Source organism: Podarcis melisellensis, assembly GCF_964234715.1.
Source record: "Podarcis melisellensis genome assembly, chromosome: 8".
Classification (NCBI taxonomy): Eukaryota; Metazoa; Chordata; class Lepidosauria; order Squamata; family Lacertidae; genus Podarcis; species Podarcis melisellensis.
This window is the reverse complement of record NC_138540.1, coordinates 50,916,114-50,939,627: the sequence shown is the minus strand read 5'-3', so window position 1 is coordinate 50,939,627 and position 23,514 is coordinate 50,916,114. Positions and strand designations below refer to the sequence as shown.

At 43.9% G+C, this 23,514-nt stretch overlaps 1 protein-coding gene across 3 annotated transcripts in view; it reads right to left on the bottom strand.

Moving 5' to 3' along the window:
- CMIP (c-Maf inducing protein) overlaps positions 1-23,304 on the bottom strand; it is a 148,301-nt gene extending 124,997 nt beyond the window's left edge. Inside the window, exons 1-2 of one of the 3 annotated variants that reach the window (XM_081920304.1) lie at positions 23,245-23,304; positions 22,701-22,787 (exon numbers count right to left, since the gene is read on the bottom strand). In XM_081920304.1, the coding sequence (XP_081776430.1) occupies positions 22,701-22,787; positions 23,245-23,289 (132 nt within the window). In that variant the 5' untranslated portion in view covers positions 23,290-23,304. Of the gene's footprint in view, positions 1-18,072; positions 19,324-22,700; positions 22,962-23,244 lie in introns of those variants that run through there. The other 2 variants (XM_081920303.1, XM_081920302.1) reach the window with 2 other exon arrangements.
- Positions 23,305-23,514: the final 210 nt, after the last annotated feature.

Genomic DNA, 23,514 nt, shown 5'->3' with positions numbered 1-23,514 from the left:
TTTTTGCAACAATGCTGCATGGCATGTCTGTGCAAGCAAAGCAAAGTTACGCAGAACTCAAAAGCCTCTCTTACTCAGCCATTGCTCAAGCTAGGTTTCCCTCACTCTCACAGGGATCTTGCACTCCATTTCAAGCAAACTGTGCTGGTTGCTGAAAGTGAAAACAAAAATGAAGCCAAAAAGGTGTCTTGCACACACACGCACTTCCCCTTTTTACCCCTCTGACACTTCCACATGACATTCCAGTTATTTACTTGCAAACCAGACATCACCTCCCACCACAAGCACCCCAGTTCAGTCAAGACTCCATTTAAAGCACATGGGGAAGGAGGAAGTAGAATGAGAGAGTCTCTCAATTTCACGGTGCCACTGTCTCAGTTTCAACATGAGAAAGCAGGCAGGAAATCATAATGAGAGCTAGCCAGTGGAGCCACTGGTAGAATTCTACAGAAGTCACAGAGGAAAAGGGCAAACACAGTGACCACCACTGCTGCATTGCCCCACCATCAAGACAGGTTATTTGACGGCCACTTCAGGGTGGGACCAAGGAAACATCAAGAATCACGGGGCACTGCTATCAAAGAACAGCAGTTGTTCATATGACAGTTATGGCAAGACAAACCACTGGTGGCTTCTTCTTTGCAACCCTTTAAGCAAGCATTAGAGATTCTTAAGTTTCACATGGCTGGCTTTCTTGTACAGAGATACAGGGTTATACAGTATGGTTTTAACCTATGCTGGCCTTGTTTGCACATCATGGTAAGCCAAACCATGGCTTATTGTGAGCCTGCCAGAACAGAAGAGCAGACTGCAACCAGTAGTGGCATCTGCACTTTCGAATGCCCTCCCATCAGATGTCAAGGAAATAAACAACTATCAGACTTTTAGAAGATATCTGAAGGCAGCCCACTATCAGGAAATTTTTTATGTCTGGTGCTTTACAATTTTTTATATATACTGTAAGCCACGCAGAGTAGCTGGGGAAACCCAGCCGAATGGGTGGGGTATGAATAACAATGTATTATTATTATTATTATTATTATTATTATTTCCTCCTCTGTCTTTCTGCTTCTGCAAAGAGCTACGCCATGGTTTAGCATATCATATCATGGCTCATGCTTTAGCTGTCTCCAGACCAGGGTCAGCCTACCCATGATGTGGAGTGAAGCACCTGCCTCAGGCGATGGAAGTGCAAGAAGTGGCACTCCACCCTGACCACCATCACTGCCACCACTGAGAGAGAGAGGCGTTCCACCTTCCCCGCCCCTGGACAGAGAAACCAAGTGAGCAGCAATACTGTGAGGAGTGGAGTAGCTCCCACAGAGTGTACCGGTTGCCGCTAGGATGTAGGGAAGCTGATTGGCAATGGTCTAAGGAGCACCCCAGTGGAAGTGGGACACAGCACAACAGGCCAGGATGCAGAAACCCCTATTTCGCCGCAGGTGGCAACCTGCTCCAAGCATGAGCTATGAGCAAGGTTTGTCCTATAGCAGGGGTAGGCAACCTAAGGCCCATGGGCCACAAGAGGCCCACGGGGATCGTTTAATCGACCCACGAGCCGCCCCCGAACTGAGCCGCCTGCTCAGCGAGTGGCGCTGGAAACCATGTCTGCGCAAATGCCGGAAATCACATCTGCACAGACGCCGGAAATCGCGGGCGCACGTGCTCACGCACACGCACAATCCAGCCCACAGAGGGATCTCTGCTGGAGTGAACTGGCCCAGGCGAGGTAACCCTTGCCAACTCCTGTCCTATAGGTTATGGCACAAAGTATCACAGGTCTTCTGTCTCTCTCCCAAGTTTTTAATTTGTATTACCTTTCTGTTCCATTTTGGAAGACCTGGGGCTCCCACATATTTACTTCTTTGGAGACTGCCCACCATACAAAGGGAGTTCCAGGAGATATCCAACAAATGTAAATACAAAAGTACGTCAAACATCAATAACCACATATACGGACTAAACATTTTAAACAACAAATCATTAAAACAATGACTCACATATTGCTTCTTGGGATTAAACCTCAGAAAAAGTCCTTCTATGTATCTGCTCACTATGAATCCTAACAGGGAACACAGAGTCCCCACCACCATCTTAAGGAACAAACTGCCTGTAACAGGAAGAGGTGCTCCTGCAGATATATGGGCCCAAGGGCTCCTGAGGCCTTTTTCAACTATTGCCATCATTTTTAAAGGCTGTAATCTTTTATGCTTGCCATATGGCCAGGAAAACAAGTAGTCTGCTTCTGTGCCTTTAACAGCAGCTAGGTATTCAGGACTCAGCAGTACTCAGGCATGGATAAAAGCATTATCACCTGCATGTCAAAGGTGCTATGAAGTGGTACATGAAAAAGCTACTGGTTAATTTCCCATCCAGTTACTGGTCAAACTAAGGCATCTGCACCAACTGGTTTAATAAGCATTCTTTCTCTCTCTAATACATTTATAAATCTACTTTTGTTGGGAGGAGGTGTTAGGAAACTTTGGTGGAGAATTCTCAGAAACAATAAGGCCACACAATTGTTTGAAGGAGAACCTCAATTTCAGCACTTTGATTTAATATTTATATGACACTTTTCCAACAGCCAAGTTGAGCTGAAAGTTAGAATAAAAAGCTTTGAGCTCAGCTTGGTTGCTGAGCTAAAATAAGATTAAATTACACAAGTCTGTAGCGTAGACAGAGCATTTCTTAGCTTTAAGAAATGTAAACAAAATCCCTTGCTGAGTTTCAAGTCACATCTTTCCATTGCTGTACACACCAGAGAGATGGCAAGGTTGTCTTCATCTGGTGTTTATTACCTGATTTGTTTTCCCACAACTGCAACATATGCACACCTCAACCTCCTATTCAATGAAGCTGTCAGCTGCGCATGTGCAACAGATGCTTCAAATGCACACACCTCAGCTTAGCCATGGCTTACATTTTCAAACTGGATGGAAACTGGCTTAAAGGAAAATGCATCAAACAGCTGTGCTTCTCAAGAAAATACAGGGTACATATGGATCATGGGTAATGCCTTGGGTACTTGGTTTCAGATACTAGTGGCAGGAGAAATGGTAATGTGTACACAGCCTTGGGAACACAGGACACTACATTACACTAGGCCAGGATATTTATTTATCTAACCCAGTGTTGTCCTCTGATTGGCAATGGCTTTCTGGGGGCCTCAGACAGACTTCTTCTACATCACCTGCCACTTGGTTCTTTTAGCTAGAGAAGATACAGACTGAACCTGGATCTTTGCATGCCAAGCATGTGCTCTTCCACTGAGCCGTGGAATTCTCTAGGTCAGAGTGACCCTCTTTCGATTATAAAGGGGATAGAGTCGGCTTTGCCCTTTACAACATCACTTATTGTTTAAAGGTTACCTTGACTGTGCAAGCTTGTGACTTCACCCCACTGCTTACAGCTCTGACTGTGCACAGGTTTAGTCACATGGTTAAGTGTCTCACTGCACATACATACATTCAGTTGCAAAGCAGAAAAGCTACCCATCCACATACATTTACTGCATTTCCTTTACAAACATTTCCTACATTTGAGCCTTATGAGCAACAATGAGAACAGAAAGAGAGGTGCTCAACTTGAGTCAAACCAATGACACATTTGGAACGGTATTGTTTGTCCATGAGCAACCCTGAGATCTCAAAGCCAGCTCTCAAAAAGAACTCTTGCCCAAACTCGCTAGCTGGAAATCATTGCAATGTGGGTGCTAGGGAATGAACACATTCTGTTTCTCTCTCTCTCTCTCTCTCTCTCTCTCTCTCTCTCTCTCTCTCTCTCTCTCTCTCTCCCTCCCTCCCTCCCTCCCTCCCTCCCTCCACAATCTTACCACTGAACTAGGATAAAAAGATGCTCCAATCCTTCCACAATTTTTATCCTCTAAAATGAAACTATTGAACAGATTGTTGATGATTTGTTGATGACTTACTGTAATGAAGATGGAATCTGAAGGGGCTATAAATCATTAGTCTCTTGCTGCATTTTCTAATTAGAAACTAAGTCTCAGCTGAATAATAACAAGGTTCAACAAGGCTGCTCCACTCCTTTTTTGAAAGGAAAAATAATGTTAAAATTTAGTGAGAAAGTTGGGACACCTCATTGTAACAAATTGTTGTGGTGGTTGTTAAAAATTGTATACCACCCTTCATTTGTAGCTCTTAGGGCGGTTCACAACATAACATTCAGCTAACGTTTTGCAAACTCCTGGTTTGGACAGGCAACACCCAAACTTCACCTACCTTTCACAGTTGTTGCATGCTGACAACAGTTATAAAGCACTCTGTACAGGGGAAATTGGTATGAAAACAATAAACCACTATAAAACAGATTGGGACCCAGTTTCCCTCCAGAGATGGTGCTGAACTACAACTCTCATCATCCCTGACCATTGGCCATGCTGGCTGAGGGTGCTGGGAGATGGAGTCCAGCAACATCTAGGACAGCCGCAAGTTCTTCCTCCCTGCAAAAAAAACCAAATATGGCTGCAAGCTGACAGATTAGCTAACTTGAACTTTAGTTGATTAATCAGGTGGGAGCAGTTTAATATCAGGATCACCAAGAATCAAGGGCTTGTGGTTAGTTTGCTTTTAGATTGTCTGGGTTGGTGTGCTGTTGCAATAAAGAAAGCTTTCATCTAGCAATGCATGGTGGCTGTTTCAAGACTCCCATACTTTCAACATGTCAAAAAGGCACCTACCCTGAGATTTTAGTAATATGGAAGTATATTTTAATGTCAATAAAGGCAGATGATTCCCCAATTACAATTTGTTAAAATAAAGAATAGAATAGAAAAATGTACAGAGCAGATCTAGGAAGGGTGGAGCAGCAGTCATCACACTCTGGATTGGGTGGTACCTTTTAATTTACCAATACTTTCACCACAAATGCTTGCCAAGTATTTTTTCCAAGCCACCCCAAAAATATATCAGTCCTCTCCCCTGATTCTGGCGGATCAGCTCAAGTGAGTTCATTTAGAGCAACTGCAAGTCTTTTTACTTTCTTCTTCTTTTTGCAGGGGGGAAAAAACAGAACAAAAACAAAACAAAAACTTGGAAAATTACCACACATTTCCTACCATATATTTAGTAAAGGAACATAGTCTATCATCTCCTGTCTCCACTACCTTCAGGCATTGTTTATTGTATTAAGTGTGATGTTCTAGTACACCAGGTTTTACAAACCCTAATTCCTAGAGAAACAGTTCAAGGGGTTGGTTTTCCAATTTGAAAGAGAGCTTTGATTTGCTATCTTCAATTACACACCAGCTTTTGTAGCAGCATTAAAAACACCCAGACCATCTTCTGAACGTTTGGTGCTAGGCAGGCACATGAAGCAGGAAAGCAAACTAACCAGTTTAGGTTTCATAATCTGGACAGAAGGAAACATAGAGGCAATATTTCACTGGTGATTAATCCTGACGAACCAACAACAACTCTTTTCCAATTTACGCAGATCTTCATATGTACTCCCCACCCCCTACATTCCACCTCCGAGGATGGCGTACACAATAAAGTAATAAAAACTCATGATTAGGGCAATTACAACAACCCAAAGCAAAACAGCAGCATTAAAACTGAAAGGACAAACACAGCTTGTGTCAGATGAGTTTCCCCGGACCGAAAGGTAATCTGTAAATGGGGTATAACCACCCAAAGGTGGACATCACCTGCCTAATTTGAGATGGGGGTTGAAAGGTTGGGACAGAGGAGAATCCCAGGTGATGGATGCAGGCTCATGTTGTATCAGATATTGTCATGGATTTATTTATTTGATAAGTGAGACGGGGGAGTTATCATATGATACCGGGGCCAATGACAGGAGCATAATATATAGTTATAAAAACAGACAGAACAGTTAACTACTATAAAAACAAGGAAAGCTGTTCAAAACAGAGCAGAACAATTTCAAAATTCAGCAAAAGTGGTAGATTCCTCCAAACAAAATATTTTAACTGTTGAAAGCCAGAGTTAAGAAATGCATTTAGCATACAGTGAAAGCTGAACAATGATGTTACTAGACACACGTCTGTGGGGAGGGAGATCCATAGCTTGTGGGCTGCCACAGAGATTGCCCTCTACTGGGCTGCCATTCTCTGTATTTCTGAGGGTGGCAGAAGTTCCGAGAGAGACCCCTCTGCAGAGAGTCTGTAGGAATGGAGATGATCTTTCAGGTATTTAGGGCCTCAATCAGTTGGGGTCTACCTAGGATTGTTTTCCTCTTCACCAACACAGAGGAACTGGTGTGCTCACATTACAGCTATATTCACACCATACGCTTAAAGCTTTAAACAGTCACTGCTTCAGTTTGTTAAGGGTGCTGAGAATTGTTAGGACACCCTCACAGAACAACAATTCTGAGAGTGGTTTAACAACCACTTCCCAGGGAATTCTAGGATAGGCTAGAGCGTGAAGTCCCTAGGGTCATCTCATACGCCCATCATGAGTCTAAAACGAGGAGTGGACCTGTGCAGTCGATGCCTACATAGGCACAAGGTTTTCAGAGGAAGCTGCAGCCCTCCAGGGTTTGGGGGCAGGGAGTCTCTCCCAGCCCTACCTGGACATGCCAGGGATTGAGTCTGGGACCAGGAGAAGCTCTGCCACTGAGCTACGGTCCCTCTCCTAACTTGACACCTGCAAGAGAGCAGCAGGAGGACGTTGGCTGCCACTGGTAAACATGAGACCCTTCTGTGGTGCCACACGAGCCGCAAACCTTTGGCTCTCTGCCTTGCAGAGCATCTCGTTTTCAGGAAACAATCCCTGGCTTGCTGGGATATGCAACGGGTCCTCTTTCACCAGCTGAGTATTTCAGCCAGCTGAAGTGGACGGGTGTTCCCAGCTACTAACCCCACTAGGCTCAATATTGTGAAACCCCCTTGGAAAGCATATTTTTTAAAAGGTTTGTCAAAACAACTAAAACTAACAATGCAATCAGATATCCTTTTCTAACTCCTCCCTAGACTTCTACCAACACACTTGCTCATTTTCATTCCCTACCTCAACCTTGGAGACGAAGGCGGAATAGAGAAACGAAAGAGCCAAGGTTCTCAACATCCCCCCAAAGCAGAAACGCTTGAATTCACAAATACCTGATGCAGGTTTCCACATCCTCACACATCCCTGCTATGAAAGAATTCCCTCTTACTCAGGACTGAATTTTCATCATATCTAGGGTTGGGAAGACTGGCTAATGAGTCCAGAGGATGACTACAGTCTCTTTAGCATGTAACTTAGCCCACTAGCTCAACTGATTGACAGGTGGGCTCAGTTTTGAGGAAATAACTCACAGGCGAAATTGGAACCGGGAGATGGGGGCACATTAGTTTCAGAGGTTCCCCTTCTGATTTACAGAATGAAAGAGAAGATACCAGCACCCCTCAAAATCTTTCAAAAATAAGGTAAATGCAACAAAAACCTTGCACCCCACCACGCATGAGAATTTCACCAAATTTTCTCTCCTTTTGAAAATTCTGTATTTATTTATTTCCCTTCGTTATTTCATGGAGGGTTTTTTTGGGGGGGGGGTGGAATGCAGGAGAAATGTTCAGCACAGCACTAAATCTAAACCATCAAACCCAAGGGGATAATGCAGCACAAGCCACAACTCCTTGAGTTAATATTTTAAGTTAATAGAAATCATGAAATGTTTTGCATATGTCCCACAATCAACCTGCATCCTGGACTAGATGAGCTAATGCGCCCCCCCCCCCTTTGAGCTGCTTTGCTGAGAAAAAGCAAACAAATGAGCTCACCATCCTGAAGGCCAGACCCTGTGAGGTGCAGCTTGATTCCTGCTCCCTCCATCTGCCAGACACACGACAATTGGCATAGGAACCATCATTACGGTTCAACGCCTGGGCCTGGATGTTCGCTCCCATGCCAAATAAGGTTTAAAAGCATATATAAATGTCTCTTATACAGGGAAAGTATACTGAGCAGTATCATCATCTGAATTTGTACACGTTGGATACAAGTCATTCTCACTTTACTTGGTTTCTTCCAGGGAGCATTTTCCTCCTGTGCCATGTAGTTTTCCAATCAGTTTTTCTGAAAACCGACGGAGGCTGCTCTTATAATTAAGAGAGCAGCTATGCTGACAAGGCATAGGCTGAACTGACAAGGGAAGACTGCGGCTCAATGATGAGAGCACAAGCTCTGCATGCAAAAGGTCCAAGGATCCATACCCAGCAGGTAGGGCTTGAAAACTCCCCCACCTAAAATCTTGGAGAGGTCTTGCTAGACAGAGACAATGCTGAGCAAGACAGGAAGGCACCTTCCTATGCAAGGCATTCCCTGGTACATATTTTGCACAGTGATAAACACAAAAGGTCCCAAGTCAAACCCCTAGCATCTCCAGGTAAGGCTGGGGGAAATCTCCTGTCTGAAACCCTGGAGATATGCTTCCAGTCAGTGTGAACAGTACTGAGCTAGATGATCAGAGGTCTGACTCATTATAAGGCAGCTTCCTATGTTCCTAGGACCAGAACCCACTCAAATATAAATTCCACTCCTTTGTCAACAATCTGCTAGCTGGACCAGTGCCTGATGAAGCAGATCATACTCCACAAAAGCTCGTTCCGTTAAAGAAAACACACCTGTTATAGTCTTTTAAGGTACCACAATACTAGTTTTTTGTACGAACAGACAAATGCAGCTGCCCCCTCTAGAATTAGACCCAGGTTAGCAGCCTGATGTTGCTGCTAACAAGAATTACTTCTCAGAAGAATTATCTCCAGCTTCGCCTCCCACAACTACAGAAGTGAAACTAGAAACAATGTACCAACATCCACTTTTCGCTTCCTTGATGGAGGTTAATTGGTAACTTCGTTGTTATTGTGCAATCACACCCCGTCCTTCTTAATCACAGACAGAGAGTTGACCAGATTCCTGCGAGTAAAAAAATATAGGCTTTCACCCTCTCTATTTTTCCCAGGCCATCAGCATATTACATGCATGCAATGACTAAAAGCACACAGCGTTGCAGCATTGCTAAAGCCAAGCAGATCTGGGTTTGGGCTAGTATTGGGATGGGAGACTAGGGCACAAAAAGAGCCCTACTGGATCAAGCAAAAGTCCCAGCTGGTACACTAGCCTGTTCTCGCAGTGGTTTATCAGATGGTGCATGCAAAATCTGAGAACAACAGCCCTCTTACTCAGAATCCCATGAGCTTTACCTTGAGTTTAACGGCAGAAGGGAAGCAGGAGAGAAAGCTATACTATTTAGCACTTTGGGAGAATTGGAAAACAGTTCATGGTAGCTGCTGCTCTATGCTGTTAGATAATTCTCTTTTGCAACAGAGACCACTAATTTAAGCTTTTATATAAATTTGATTTACATATACAAAAAAGCAACTCTGTCAAAATTCATGGTGGAGGTAGGGACGGCTGGATCAGTCTAATTCCAATGTGTGTCAGTTCCGCATGTGTCCATTCACACTTCTTATATTGTATTTGTGCTTTAATCTGCCATTAAAAAAAACCTATGCAGAAAAATTATTTTAAACCTATTTTTTTAACTACAAACTGCATTTTTAATCATTTATTTTATCTCATCAAATACATCTAAATTTACTTTAAAATATTAATTTTGGTACATGTTTTGAGCCAAAACCTTTACCACAAAATTATCAAACTGCACAATATGAAGCATAATTACATTCTGATCCACACAATAGACCAAGAAAACATTGGGTTGGTTTGCATTGGAATTCATAGAAATTGAATCCCTAGGTGGATAAGAGAGAACAAAACAAATGTCATGTGTATTTTGAGCCATATTTTGTCAAATTATATGTAGACCTTAAGAAAGATTCATATATATAGCAACAAGGGAAGCTGTGTTATTCTGAGTCAGTATTGTTTACACTGAATGGCAGCAACTCTCCACGGTTTCAAATCAAGACTCTTTTCCCAGTCCTACGTGGTGGGGGTTGAACCTGGGACCTTTTCCTCTATCCACTGAGCTACAGCCCTTCCTTGCACTTGATCACAGTACTAACAAGAGAAGGCTTACAACTCTGGTTTAGCACCATATGCTCCAACTGCTCCTATTTAATAGGGACAGTCCCTATTTTTCGAGTCCCTGTGCTTGGTAATTCGCCTTGTCCAAATTCAGTCAACATGAATTGCTAACATCACCATTCTTTAAGAGTTCAACCTCTGCCCCTGAGGTTCCCGGTGATTACTAAATCACTGGTGGGTGGGTGAGCGCATGCACACGAAGGCACCGTGCCATTTCACACACTGCAGTCACCAAGCTATATTTTGCACAGTTGGTAACAAATGCCAGAAAAACGTCTTATCTTCTACCAAAAGAGCGACCTCGCTCTTGGCTTTTTAAGTCACAGAAGCACAGGGTCACTGTGAAATGAATGAAAAATGAATGCATCACACAAAAACAACGAAGAGCTTCTACTATGTGTAGAGAGGGCTCAGGAACTCATTGCTGGTGGGAGAACAGAGATTATAAGCCTGTCTCCGTTTTCATCTGCAGCAGGGTGGGAGAAGGCATGCATCACTCAATGCTGCCTCAAACAGAGGCAGAGGACTCATCATTTAGAGCTAATCCACTCAGGAATGGACACCAGATGATTTCCATTCTCACCACTCAATCACTCAAAATATGCAGAGTCACAGTAGAGAACGTGAACCACCATTAAAAGGATTCTATAGTGTCTCTTCTGCTGTAGCTCATTCAGCAGTTAAAAATCCTCCATATATCCAGCTCACATGAATGAACCAGCCTTTAGGTGCCATTCACAAAGTGATGAGTTCATCAAGTGACCTCCATACCTGTCTGAACCAGCTGTAGCTCAGTGGCTACAGAACACATGCTTTGCATGCAGAAGGTCCCAGGCGCAACTCCTGACATCTCCAGGTTTTGTTTCTATGGATTAGATAGCAAGTGATAGAAAAGACCCCGAAGAGCTGCTGCCATATTAACCTAGATGAACAAACCACGTGCCTTGCTCTAAGCCAGCATCCTATATTCCAACATTTACAACAGAGGTAGGAAACCTTCAGCCTGAGGGCCACATTCCTCTCCGGACAACATTCCAGGAGCCACATCTCAGTGCTGGGACAAGTCAGAGGGAAAGGTAGGTGGAACATTTAATGTAATCCATGAACGAATTTTCCCTCTATACAGTAGGCACACACAGACCCTCTCTATCCTCCATCCAGGCAGACAACAGGCACTATCACAGTTCAAGAACACATTCCAGCCAGGCAAACATTCAAGGAGGGTGAGAACCAGGGCCAGGCAGGGGTGTGAACTGGGAGAGGGGGTGGAGTCCTGAGGGCCAGATCCAGAGGTCTGGAGGCCTGCAATCAGCCCCCCGCCCGGACTGAGGTTCGCAATCCCTGCTTTACAAGCAGAGTACAATACATGAATGCTTTATCAAACTGGTAAAAGAGACCACTTGGCCGTTTTCATTTCACAACAGTGGGGATTTAAAGCTACTATGCTGGGCACAGGAATAACGTAGTTAAAGCAAAGGAAAGAAAGAAGAAACAGAAGAATGTAAAGAATCTAAAAATAGCAAAGAAGGGGGGAAATTGGGGAGCAATAAATCTCTGGAATCATAGTGACGCTGCTACCTAGCCTGTTACTGGAATATAATCTACACGGATCTGAAGATAAATGTTGGCAACTTTTCCAATGAAAATGAGACAACTTTATCAATTAAATAGAAGGGAAATAAAGATTAGTGTATACATCTGACGCCCTTTCTTGGATTCTCCATGCCTTGTCTCTGAGACACACACTCTATAACACGGGGTTACTCTACTGAATGAATGAGTAAATATATAAATAAAGTGATACTGAGTGTGGGTTTTCTTTTACAGATTTATGTGCAACACACCCAGCTCATATGTACCAAGAATTCCTGAAGTCTGAGCTGGCTTCCTATCAGATGCAGGAGCTAACTGCTGGGTCAAATGTCTGAACCAGGCTTTCAGGTTTTGATCCTTGGGAATATTTGGCTTTTAAAAATGCATCTCTACCCTTGTGAGGGCTAGGAAATTGTTTCAAAAAATCTAAACTGGAAGCTTTCTAGTTGCAATTGCCGGACCAAAAAGTAAGTACCTTGGGTAGAGAAAGCCTACTGCCATCCCCTCCTTTAAGTGCAGACTCAAAATTCAAACTTAGGCAAACAAAAATGAAAATATTAGGCAGAAAGGCAGACGCAGGAGTATCTACATGTAGTTTTTATAAATTTTGTTGTATTTTTGTTTATTATAGTTTGCTACATTGGTTCAAGTGCTGCTGTTGCAAAGAATATGAACACGGTAGCATGCGCACGAATGCCGTAATGGATTTCAGAAATAAACAAATACTTAGACTCCTCTGGTGTTTGCTTTATAAAACTTCATCTGGCCCAGAGGAGAAAATTTGTCTATGTCCCTGAGCAACCAGTTATACAGAAAACAAAAGTTTGTAAATATTAAATTGTTCTATTGGGACATTAGGCAGTGGAACCAAGAAAAAAAAAACCCCAACATGTTTCTGTTCATTGGCACAAAATGAAATTATTATGATGAATTATCTTCCTGCATGACAGAAAAACAACCCACCCAGGAGTCGTGCATGCCTTGCAAACCTGTATCTTGTTTGAAGTGTCTTGCACAATGAGAAAGAACAGATAATAATGCAGATCAGGAAAACACATACTATAATAATTTATATCCCATGCTGATAACTACATTCTGAAAAACCAGTTCTCATAGAATAGTTCAACAGGTAACTCACTAAATCAGTGGCAAAACTATGATGGATAGTTCCAATATACAATTTTCTATATGAAATACTGTGTATAGAGTGGGAGGGAAAAGAGGTGGTTAGTATCCATCAAAACAGTTGGGATAGTCAACATCACTTTCAATTGAAACAGGTATGGCATGGGAAAATATATTGGAAGGACGCAAACTGCCCGACAGATAAACCTGAAAGACAAGAAAGAACAATATCTGAAAAGTTGCTAGTTTATTGTTGAGAGCTGGGTGCACCTCAAAGGTAATTGCACAGCTTCCTCTGTGGGGAACAGGATAGAGAACTATACAGTGGAACCTTGGGTTACGTACGAACGCTTCAGGTAACGAGCTCCGCTAACCCAGAAGTAAATGCCCCTAGTTGCAAACTTTGCCCCGGTATGCGAGCAGAAGTCGCGCGTCAGCGGCGAAGCAGCAGGAGGCCCCATTAGCAAAAGTGTGCCTCAGGTTAAGAATGGTTTCGCCTTAAGAATAGACCTCCAAAACAAACTGAGTTCATAACCAGAGGTACCACTGTATAGGCCCCTTCTCAAGAGTCATCTTAAGAAATTTCTGTCTAACAAGTCATTGTGAAGAAGAGGCACCTAATCTGGCCATCTCCTGTTAACAGGCCTACTGTCTTTTGCTAGGGTACGTCTATGAGCAAAACGTTGATTTAATGCTTTTGAATCCAAAAGATCATGCAGTGAACATTTTAGTTTCAATACACTGCCATGGACCTGTCAGGGCCCACACTCTGCAAGGGGCCTCACTGCCAATCCCAGTGCCTCCTCCCCAGCTTCTTCTCACCATGCAGCGGAGGGAAAAGAGGTGCAGTAGCAGCTCCCTCACACCCCATTTGCCTGACACTCTCCTTCTGGGTGGTTGTGCTGACTGGACAAACAAAGAGGCAGCAATGACATGAGTGAGAAAGATGTGGGTCCAGTAAGGGCACCTGAAACCTCTAATACTGGAAGTGAACCAAACAGAGAGAAAAGAACTTGGGAAGAGAAGCTGTGAGGACATCAGGAGCAGGTAAAATGGAAAACACTGGACACTCTTGACTGACTAGGAATAGATGGACCAGGCATTGCAGTTGGACTACCCAGTGACAATCCCCAGCAGCTGGTATTCTGGTGTAAAATGCCTCTGACATTGGAGGAGAAACATAGCCATTGTGGCTCACAGCCATTGATAGATTTATCCTTCGTGAATTTGTCTATTCTTCTTTTAAAGCCATACAAGCTAGTGGCCATCTACAGCATATCTCTTGTGGGAGATAATTCCATAGTTTAACCATGCATGGTTTGCAAATGATCAATATTAAGACTGCTTCCATCCTGATTCAAGAAGCATTTGTGCACTTTAAACAAAAATAAAAATCCATGCAAAACATCTTTTAATAACGTCTTCAGACAGTCTGAGGGTTGCTATTGAATTTTTAATTTTATTTTTTAAGGAGAAAAAAAAATGTTCTACCAACCTGCTACACTGAGTTGAGCTGGGACCAGAAATGCCCAGAGAATGATGAGACAGGATCATGTGCTGTTACTCACAGAAAAAAAGATGACTGTCCCCATACTTACATGAGGGCAGCCATCTTGTTTCCCCCTCTCCCCAACGATGTACCTGCGAGGAACAGCATGTTCATCATGGACCATCCCTGGTCCCACTGCTAGCAACTCCAAGCTGTAATGTCAGGGGGTGGGGAGCATTAAAAAAACAAAAAAAGCTGTCAGAGGATTCAGAGTTGTGGAGATTCCACAGCAGATCATGTTCTGATCCACAAATAAAATCAGTGGCTACAGATCAGGTGAGTTCACTGCTGAATTGTCTCACACAATAATATGTAATATGAAGCCACTGGACTGGCCACGTCTGGAATAAATATTAGGAGTCTGGCCTTTCCTCCTCTCCTGGTCAAGTTCTGCCCACTATAGTTTTAGCCGTGGCTATTCACTGCATGCACCCTGGGTTGCATCCTACATCAGATCCAGACTCATGCAGGGCTTATCTAGGGCCTGGGACAGGAGTCTCCACTTGGTTGAGAGGCACAGGGCATTCTTGGCATGATAGCGTAAGTCCAGCAGGCCCCTAACAGAAGGCCTCAGCCAACCTAACCCTCCAAGGCCTGGGACAAGTGTACCTGACTGCCCTTGACTCTGCACGGGCCTGCCCACATCTGCTTCCTGGCATGACTGATTTTGGCCTTGGCCCGGTCCTTTTTCACTTTCAGTACCAGCATCTTACTAAAATGATGACCAATGTTATAGGCGCTAGAATGGCTGACAAAATGGCAGTAAACAATGACATCATCCACAGCTGCTTATTTGGCATGACATTAAATCAGAAAATGTATTCAAGAAACTTCTTATGCATGGTCCTTCTCTAGACCTAGAACAGGGCTGGGGGAACTTGTGGCCCTCCTCCCATCAACCAGCTATCAGGGATGATGGAAATTGTAGTCCAAAAACATCTGGAGTGTCACAGATTCCCCACTCAACTTAAAATCATGGGGTTATTTCCAAGTCAGTTGTACTCAGAGTAAGTCGATTGAAACTACTGAATCTTAGTCGAGTGTGTTAACTCCACTGGGTCTACTCCAGGTAGAACTAGCATTCCATATAACCCAGAAATTTGGGAGCGGGCTTGCAGGCCATCCAGTCTGTGTGCTTTATACCATAATAATAACTATTTATATACCACCTGTTGGCCTTAATAACTTAAGAAGAACCCTGTGGGATCATGCCACCAGCCCATTCTAGCCCAGCTTCCTGTTCTCACAGCAACCCATCAGATGTCCACAAGCAGGACCCCAGGAACTGGTTTTAATATGCCCCCCTCCAAAGCAGCATACAACCATAACAAAGCATTTTGTGTAAAAAAGCTTAGAGGTTTTTACAACTAAGTGGTATAAAAATGCTGCGAAATAAATGTAAAAACCTGTCACACAACCACCAAGAGAAAGAAGCCTTCCTAAAAAATCATGGAAGGAAAGTTCAAAATCATCTGTTTCTGCGTCAAGAGAAACCAAGGCCTGCACAGATGTTCTACTGTATACAAAACTGGGGAGTGGGGGAGAGGGAGAAATAAACAAAGCTTTGATAAAGCAACCAATGTGAATTCACCCATGTTTGCAGTTCTGCGTTGTAAACATGTCAAAGGTAGCTACAATTTGATAAGGTTGTATCATTTACACGTGGTGCCAGCTTGTCTTTTAAAATATATATTTATATTCAACTGGTAGGGGTCACAATCCTCAAATTGGGTTGCAGCTTGAACTGAAGATGGGCTGTAACCATTTTTTGTAGACAGAGAAAAAAATGGGTGGGGGAAAAACACAGAGATGAAAGGGAAAGGGTGACATGGGACACAGACTGCGACACACAGTAAAGGTAAAAATAATAAGAAGAAAATGAAGGCTGCCATCTATGCACACTTGCTTAAAAGTTAGCTAATTGATTTTTAGGAGACTCCAGGGCTGTAAGAGTGGCTTTCATACTGCATGTGTGAGTCAGAAGTGGAAATGAAAAGCCAGTGTGACTGTAGTGGCTAGAGGGCTAGGCCTAGGAAGAACCAGGTTCACTTTTCCACTCAGCCACAAAGCTCACTGGGACTGCATACACATTGTACATTTAAAGCACATTACTTCCCCCAAAGAATCCTGGGAGCTGTAGTTTAAGGGTGCTGGGGGACTGTAACTCTGCAGCTCCCATGCATGGGCAGCCTTCGTGACCTAGCACCAGTTACTCCTCTCAGCCTAACCTACCTCACAGGGTTGTTGTGAGCATAAAATAGGGAGGGAACCATGCGCATCACTAAGAGCTCCTTGGAGGGAAGGTGGGCAAAAAAGAATTTTTTAAAAAGTAGTAATAATAAAGAAAGGTTGAATGGCATGGATTTACGATGTTGGCTTAGCTGTATGGAATATGCACCAAATTTTTACATTACATACAATCTACAGCATGCCATGCTATAAAAATGGGGAAGGGCTTCTTGGACTCACAGTTAGGCAAGCTTTGTTCTAATGAATGGGAGAGGCTCCATTCTTCCATTCATCTCAATGGAGCATGTGTAGCAGAAGGAAGTTTTGGAGACGAAATGCACCTTTCTGTTGTAGTTTCTCTTCCTTATCCTGACTAATCCTCAATGAAAGATGGGGGAGAGGGAGGGAGGGAGATGGTGAATTAAACTCCTGTGCTACCCATAATGGGGGTGGGTCAGAGATAGAATAAACACAAGCTGGGGGGGGGGGGACCTAGAACCAAAGTCAAGGCCCAAATCACTTTTACCACTCATCGTAAAAGTACTGCACAGCAACATTGCAAAAGTCCTATCAATCCATTCAAACTATACAATGCCTTTCCACATTCAATACATTATCTTCAGCTGCACTGCTACACACATTTACCTGGGAGTAAGTCCCATTGAAAATAATGAGGCTTACCTATAAACAGACATATAAAGGGTTACAGTTTTCCTCTACAGGTTACTTGTTTGGTTTTCAAGTCAACTTTAATTTCACATCACAGTTCTAAACCAATGCACACTTTATTATTTCAAAGGTTAAGGTTTTTTTAAAAAGAAAAATAGATGCAGTACTTGGAGGGGAGTGCGGTAGACCAAAAACACAACCTTCCACCATGAGATGTTACTTTGGGCTAATTCTCATTAACAAAGATGCTCAGGAAAAAAAGAGTCATTAAAAGACAAGACTTCATCAACCTACATTAACATCAGATATCCCAGTTGCTCAAGGGCAGGAAGAGTTCTGTAAGATTTTATTTTACTAACTTGGCCTAAGGTAGAAACAATCTTCAGCTAAGTGTTGCCTCTTATGTTTTGGTCTTTAGATAAGATCAGACAGATTTTTCCATGCATATGCACTCGCAGGTTTTTAAATTTTGCATTATTTTAAAAATTTAGCGTGCAATGTACAAAAAACAATTTTAAAAGGAAAAAAACTGCATTATTATTTTGAGATTCCCACATTTACAAGTCCCATGGACAGATAGCCAAAACCACTTAGAGCAGCTAAGGCTGCATGGAAACGTTTCCTCTATAAAAGAAAGGTTTGCACAACCTCCCGATACACAACCCAATAATCATTCGTGTGGGTGGGTGGACATCCGTTGCTACCATTTTCGCCTGACACCACATCTCAGGGGGAGAACGAAGTCGACGCTTCAATATCGAGATTGTGAATACAGTACACACAGAGAGATCCCTCCCTTCCCAGAAAGGAGAGAATCCTATTCTTTTGGAGCAGGGGGGAGGGGGAGAAGGCAGCTCTCACATAGGAGGAGAGAAACGTGTTACTTACTGTTGCTGACGTGAGGCTGTTATCCGCCAGGGTCAAGTGATGAGGTTCCCACCTCCTCAAAAATTTGGAGGTGAGGATCTTGCTGAGGAATGTCCGGGGGTGCCTGATGACACAAACCTGGATATCTCCTTCTTGGAGCAGCTTATATCTCATCCCACTGCAGTGGACGCCTCGCCTGCACAGCGCGGCCCCCATTTTATTCCCTTCCGTTGCAGACATTTCGCCCAGCAAAGGCTTGCTCTCCTCGATCTGTCTATGGTCGCTTCCTCCACCACCGCAGCTGCTACTGAAATCCATCACAGCTTTAAGAGGGAGACGTTCCGTTCGGCTTCTTTGTTTTATTATTATTATTATTACCCTCTGGGGTATTTTTTGGCTCCCCACCCCTCCCCACCACTCGCTTGCTTGCTCTCCCCCCCACCTCCTCCCCCGAAATCGTCCAGGAAATTTAAAAACGTAGAAAAACACACAAACATATACAAAATCCAGGGGTTTTTCTACCCCCCCTACAAAAGAGCAAGAGAGAGGAGGAGGGGTGAGAAAAGCAACACCCCCCTTAAAAAAAAAAAAAGCACCACCAAACCAACCCAATAGACGGGCGGGCGCGCGCGCGCACAAAGAGGAAGCGACCAGAGGGGAGAGAAATCCTTATAGGAAACTTCAAAAATTAAAGCTTCTTTTTTTCCTTGCGTCGCTGTTGCTGCCGCTTTGATCCTCGCCTCCCTTTCTCTGTTTTCTGACCGTGGTCTATGGGGCTGCGGGGGTGGGGAAGGGGGTGGCGGAGGAGCTTGTTGCTCAGTTTCCCAAATCCATGCTGGAAAGGAAAGGTCGATCCCGACGCACAAGAAGCCGGAGACAAAAGGCAGGCTTCATCCAAACGGCAGGCGAGGAGAGGGAGGGTGTGGGAATCCTCTTTTGTGCGAGTGGAAGCAGCGGAAGGGAGGCGCGGGGCCGGGGGGGGGCGAGTAGAAATGGGGGAAAGGTTTCTGTCTCCCCGGCTCCTTCCTTGTTCTTGCCGTGCACGTCTGAACGGGCTCCACAGACGCGCGTTGCGGGGGACGGAGGGAAGGGCTGGCTGGGCGCGCGTCAGGATAGACGGGTGGATGGGTGCGCGTGGTGTGGGAAAGGGAGGAAAGGCGCGTGGAGCCACCGCCTCTTCCTCCTCCTCGCCGCCGCCGCCGCCGCTCCTGCTGCAGCTGGGCAAGGAAGAGACACGAGCTTCGCTGAAAGATTGTTGCGGGAGCAGCTCCGGAGGCTCGCCTGATTGGTCCCCTCGGTCATGTGCGGCCCGCTCTGACGTCAATGCCAGCTGGAAGAGCCGCTTTGCAGGGCTGCTGCTCTCTCTCTCTCTTAAGGCAGACTGGGGGCGAAAGGGGGGTCAGCGCCGCGGGGGTGCGCGGAAGCTCTGTGGCACGCGCGCCGCAAAGTGTGTGGGGCGGGGGGGTGCAAGCTCAGGGGCATAGATGGAGGGGAACCATTGCTCTGGGAGGGGAAAAAAGGAAGGCGCGGCGGGCGGGCGGGGGGAAGGAGTGTTGAATCGTGGTCTTCTTTTCTTAATTATTGTTGTTAAATTATAATAAAATGTAAATTATAAGAAGATCATCTCTCACCTTGTGTGGGAGGGTGCTTTTTAATGTGAGTTTCTTTTTTTTACGGTTGTTGTAATAATCAGCTTGATTGTTTGAATGGAAAGGTGGGTTATAAATGTTTTATATATTTTATATGAAATCAGCAAGCATTATTATCAGTCATATTATTAATCACTATTACTATTGGCCATATTAAATGCTAGTCCTACTCAGAATAGACCCACAAGTTAGTTAAACGTGACTAACTTAGGTTCATTAATTTCAGCAGGTCTGCTTGGAGTAGGACTTAGCTGAATGCAACCCATTAGTAGTACAGTACTAATAGTGGTACTAGTACTACTATTTATTACCCCTTTTTTTTACTTAAGTGCACAAGGCAATTTACAAATAATACAATTACCAAATAAGCCTCATGTAAAAATCAAAATATTATATTTTAGACCCTGCCTTTTTAGAAAGCGCACAAGGCAGCTTACATTAATCCAATGTAATACCAAATAAATATGTAAAATTATTATTTCCCACATTTTGGCAAAAATATACATGGCAGCTTACATAAAATAAATTCCAAATTCATATCATGCTGGATTTTAAAATATTTAAGATTTCTTTTTTTAAAAAAACAAACAAACCTTAAAACAAATGCAGACTAACAACCAAAACTAAAGTGGTATACACACCACTGTGTTAAAGCACACATGGATAATACAGATCCACTGTCCAGTATGGTTTAAATTTGGGATGGGGAACCTGTGGGCCTCCACATGTTGTTAGATTACAACTCCAATCATCCTCAACTATTGGCCATGCTAGAAGGGGTTGATAGGAATTAGAATCCAACAGCATTTGGGGTGCCAGAGGTTCCCCAACTCTGATTTACATGTTATAGTCAAAACAAATTCAGAACTCCTCATGGGAACTATTTTTAGGACATGACAACTTATTACAACTTCCCCTTTTTGAAGTGAAAAAAAGCACGAAGACAATGAAAGCTGTTAACATACTGATGTTAGCATGAATGAAGAGCCGTGCATATAAATATATGTGCTTCCATAACAGCTGCCAAATTTGACTTGAATTTTGCTCATTCATTTTGCTACTAATCAATTTCATGAAATAATGCATTTCCCAAACTTAACATGTTTCCATGGAAAAGGGTGTAGTGGGGGAAAATGTTTTTGAAAGAGTGATTGTCAGTGAGATCTTATTGACAACCATATGTCAGGAGTGCTCTGATGGTGTTTTCTGCTTGGCAGGGGGTTGGACTCGATGGCCCTTGTGGTCTCTTCCAACTCTATGATTCATATCAGCCTTCTACAACCTGTTGCCCTCTGATGTGTTTCTTTAGACTTGGTTTTGTGCTTGTGTACAAAGCCCTTTATAACTGCATTATAAAGATGTCTGTGACATGAAGGCTGGGAACATTGACCCTGCAGTGTGGGAATCCCTTGCAGACAGGTTGTGTATTCGCAGGTTGTGTATTCGCAGCAATGACCAGAGGAGAAATGACCACTGGGAGGAGCACAGAGAGAAGAAACGCCATGGTGCATCTGCACCACCGAGAGCGAACACCTTCATTTGCCCTAGCTGCAATAAAATGTGTCTCTCTCCCATATCAGTCCCTACTGGCCTAGCAGGTGCTGTCACTCTCCAACAGTTTGACTTTACCACCGGTGGCGCACTCTTCCATTTTCTCTCGAGACAGATGTCAACAAAAAAACAAAGCCCTGAACAACTTAGGCCCAATAAACTATACGGAGCACCTTACTCCATACGTTCCAAGTCAGTAGCTGGAGGAATGCTATTAGTGGCCTCCCACTACATTCTTCTCCATTTCTAAGTGTGGTTAAGAGACTCAACAAGGAGTTGTGCCTTCAGTGCAGTTGGCCCAGCCCAATGGAACTCCGTTACATTAGAAAACAAGCTAGCACCATTTCAAATGCCAGGTGAAAATAGCTTTATTTCAGCAGGCCTGTACACTATGAATGTTGCTCTAATGTTTATATTTTCACATTTTAATCCTTGTCTTAAATTTTGTATATTGTGTTTGTTTGTTTGTTTGCTCGAGAGCCAGTGTGGCGTAGTGGTTAAGAGCGGTAGTCTTGTAATCTGGAGAACCGGGTTCGAGTCTCCGCTCCTCCACATGCAGCTGCTGGGTGACCTTGGGCCAGTCACACTTCTTTGAAGTCTCTCAGCCCCACTCACCTCACAGAGTGTTTGTTGTGGGGGAGGAAGGGAAAGGAGAATGTTAGCCGCTTTGAGACTCCTTAAAGGGAGTGAAAGGCGGGATATCAAATCCAAATCCAAACTCTGCTTGCTTGCTTATCATTGCATTTATATCCCAGCTTTCCGCCCCCACCCCCAAGGGGTTCAAGGTGGTGTACATGGTTCCCCCTTCCTCATTTAATCAACACAACAAACCTGTGAGGCAGGTTAGACTGAGGGACAGTGAGTTTCGTGGCCAAGTGGGGATTTGAACCCTGGTCTCCCAGGTCCTAGTCCAACACTCTAACCACATTGGCTTTCACTTTATTTTCCTGTCAGCTACTTTGAGACATATGAATGAGGGGCACCATTGTTTATTTACTGATTAAATTTATATCCTGCCCTTCTAAAGGAGCCCAGGGTGACATAAAACAAACAATGAAACAAAAAGATCTTTAAAACAATTCCAGTACAGATGCAGACTGGGAAAGATATCCATTTAAAAGGCTTGTCAAAAGAGGAAGGTCTTCAGTGGGTGCCAAAAAGACTACAGAGACAGCACCTGACTAATTTTCAAGGTGAGGGAATCCGAAAGGGCAGGTGCCTCAACACTGAACCTTGGCTCCTAAAAGTAAAAGGTAAGGTAAAGGACCCTGGATGGTTAAGTCCAGTCTAAGGCAGCAACTATATTATGTGGAACAGACCTCCTGATCAGATGGTATCTGAGCACAGGGATCAGTTGGGTACATAAGGAGTGAGACAATCACTGATCACTATGGTCACGCATATTCCTTCACATGAGATAATTTGGCTAGGCCTGAATAGTTTTCTTACGTTGGGAAGCAGGATGGGGACAGCTGGATGAGGTGGCAGATCCAGGCCCCTGAGGAGCACTCCACTCGCTGCCTTCTGCACTGCCACCTGGAGAAGAGCAGGGCCACTGCTGATACCACCTGCTCCTCTCTGCCCATCATTTTTATCCCCCACCACCTTCAGGGTGCTGGGGCCGCTTCCAGGCTCCTCAGGCAGTAGAGGAGGTGGGTGGGTGGGTCCCATTGTCTCTTTGGTCTCAAGTGGCATAATGTATTGGGCCCACCCTCACTCAGATGCAAATAACACCATGTGCAGCAAAAACAAACTTCAGATGTCAGATTTCCTTGGCAAATTACAACAGGCCCATTAAAACAAACAAGCAAATAACCCTCCTTTAAACATCAAGTAAAATGAAATTAATGTATATCTAAATGAAAGTATGTTAAACTTAAAATTCGGAGACTGTCTGATGACAAAACACAGCGTTCTTTCCGGAATTTCCCACACTCAATAGTTACTACAGATAGGTAAGTTTTTATGACATGTGTGCAGAAATTTACCTCACCATTTGGCAGGACTGCACAGTTAAAGCATAGCTAATGCACTCCATGTATCGTTGGACCAAACTGCCATCAGCCCCAGTCAGTATGACCAATGGTCAGGGTGGTGGAAGTTGTAGCCTAGCAACATTTAGAGGGCGACATGTTTGCTACCTCTGACCTAGTTACCATACTTTGTGTTGAGAAAGTGCTCACCTGAGACAGTTTAGACATCTGTGTGGGTTTGCTGAAATGCAGTAACCAAACAAAAATCCCAGCCTCACAAGCTGATTTTC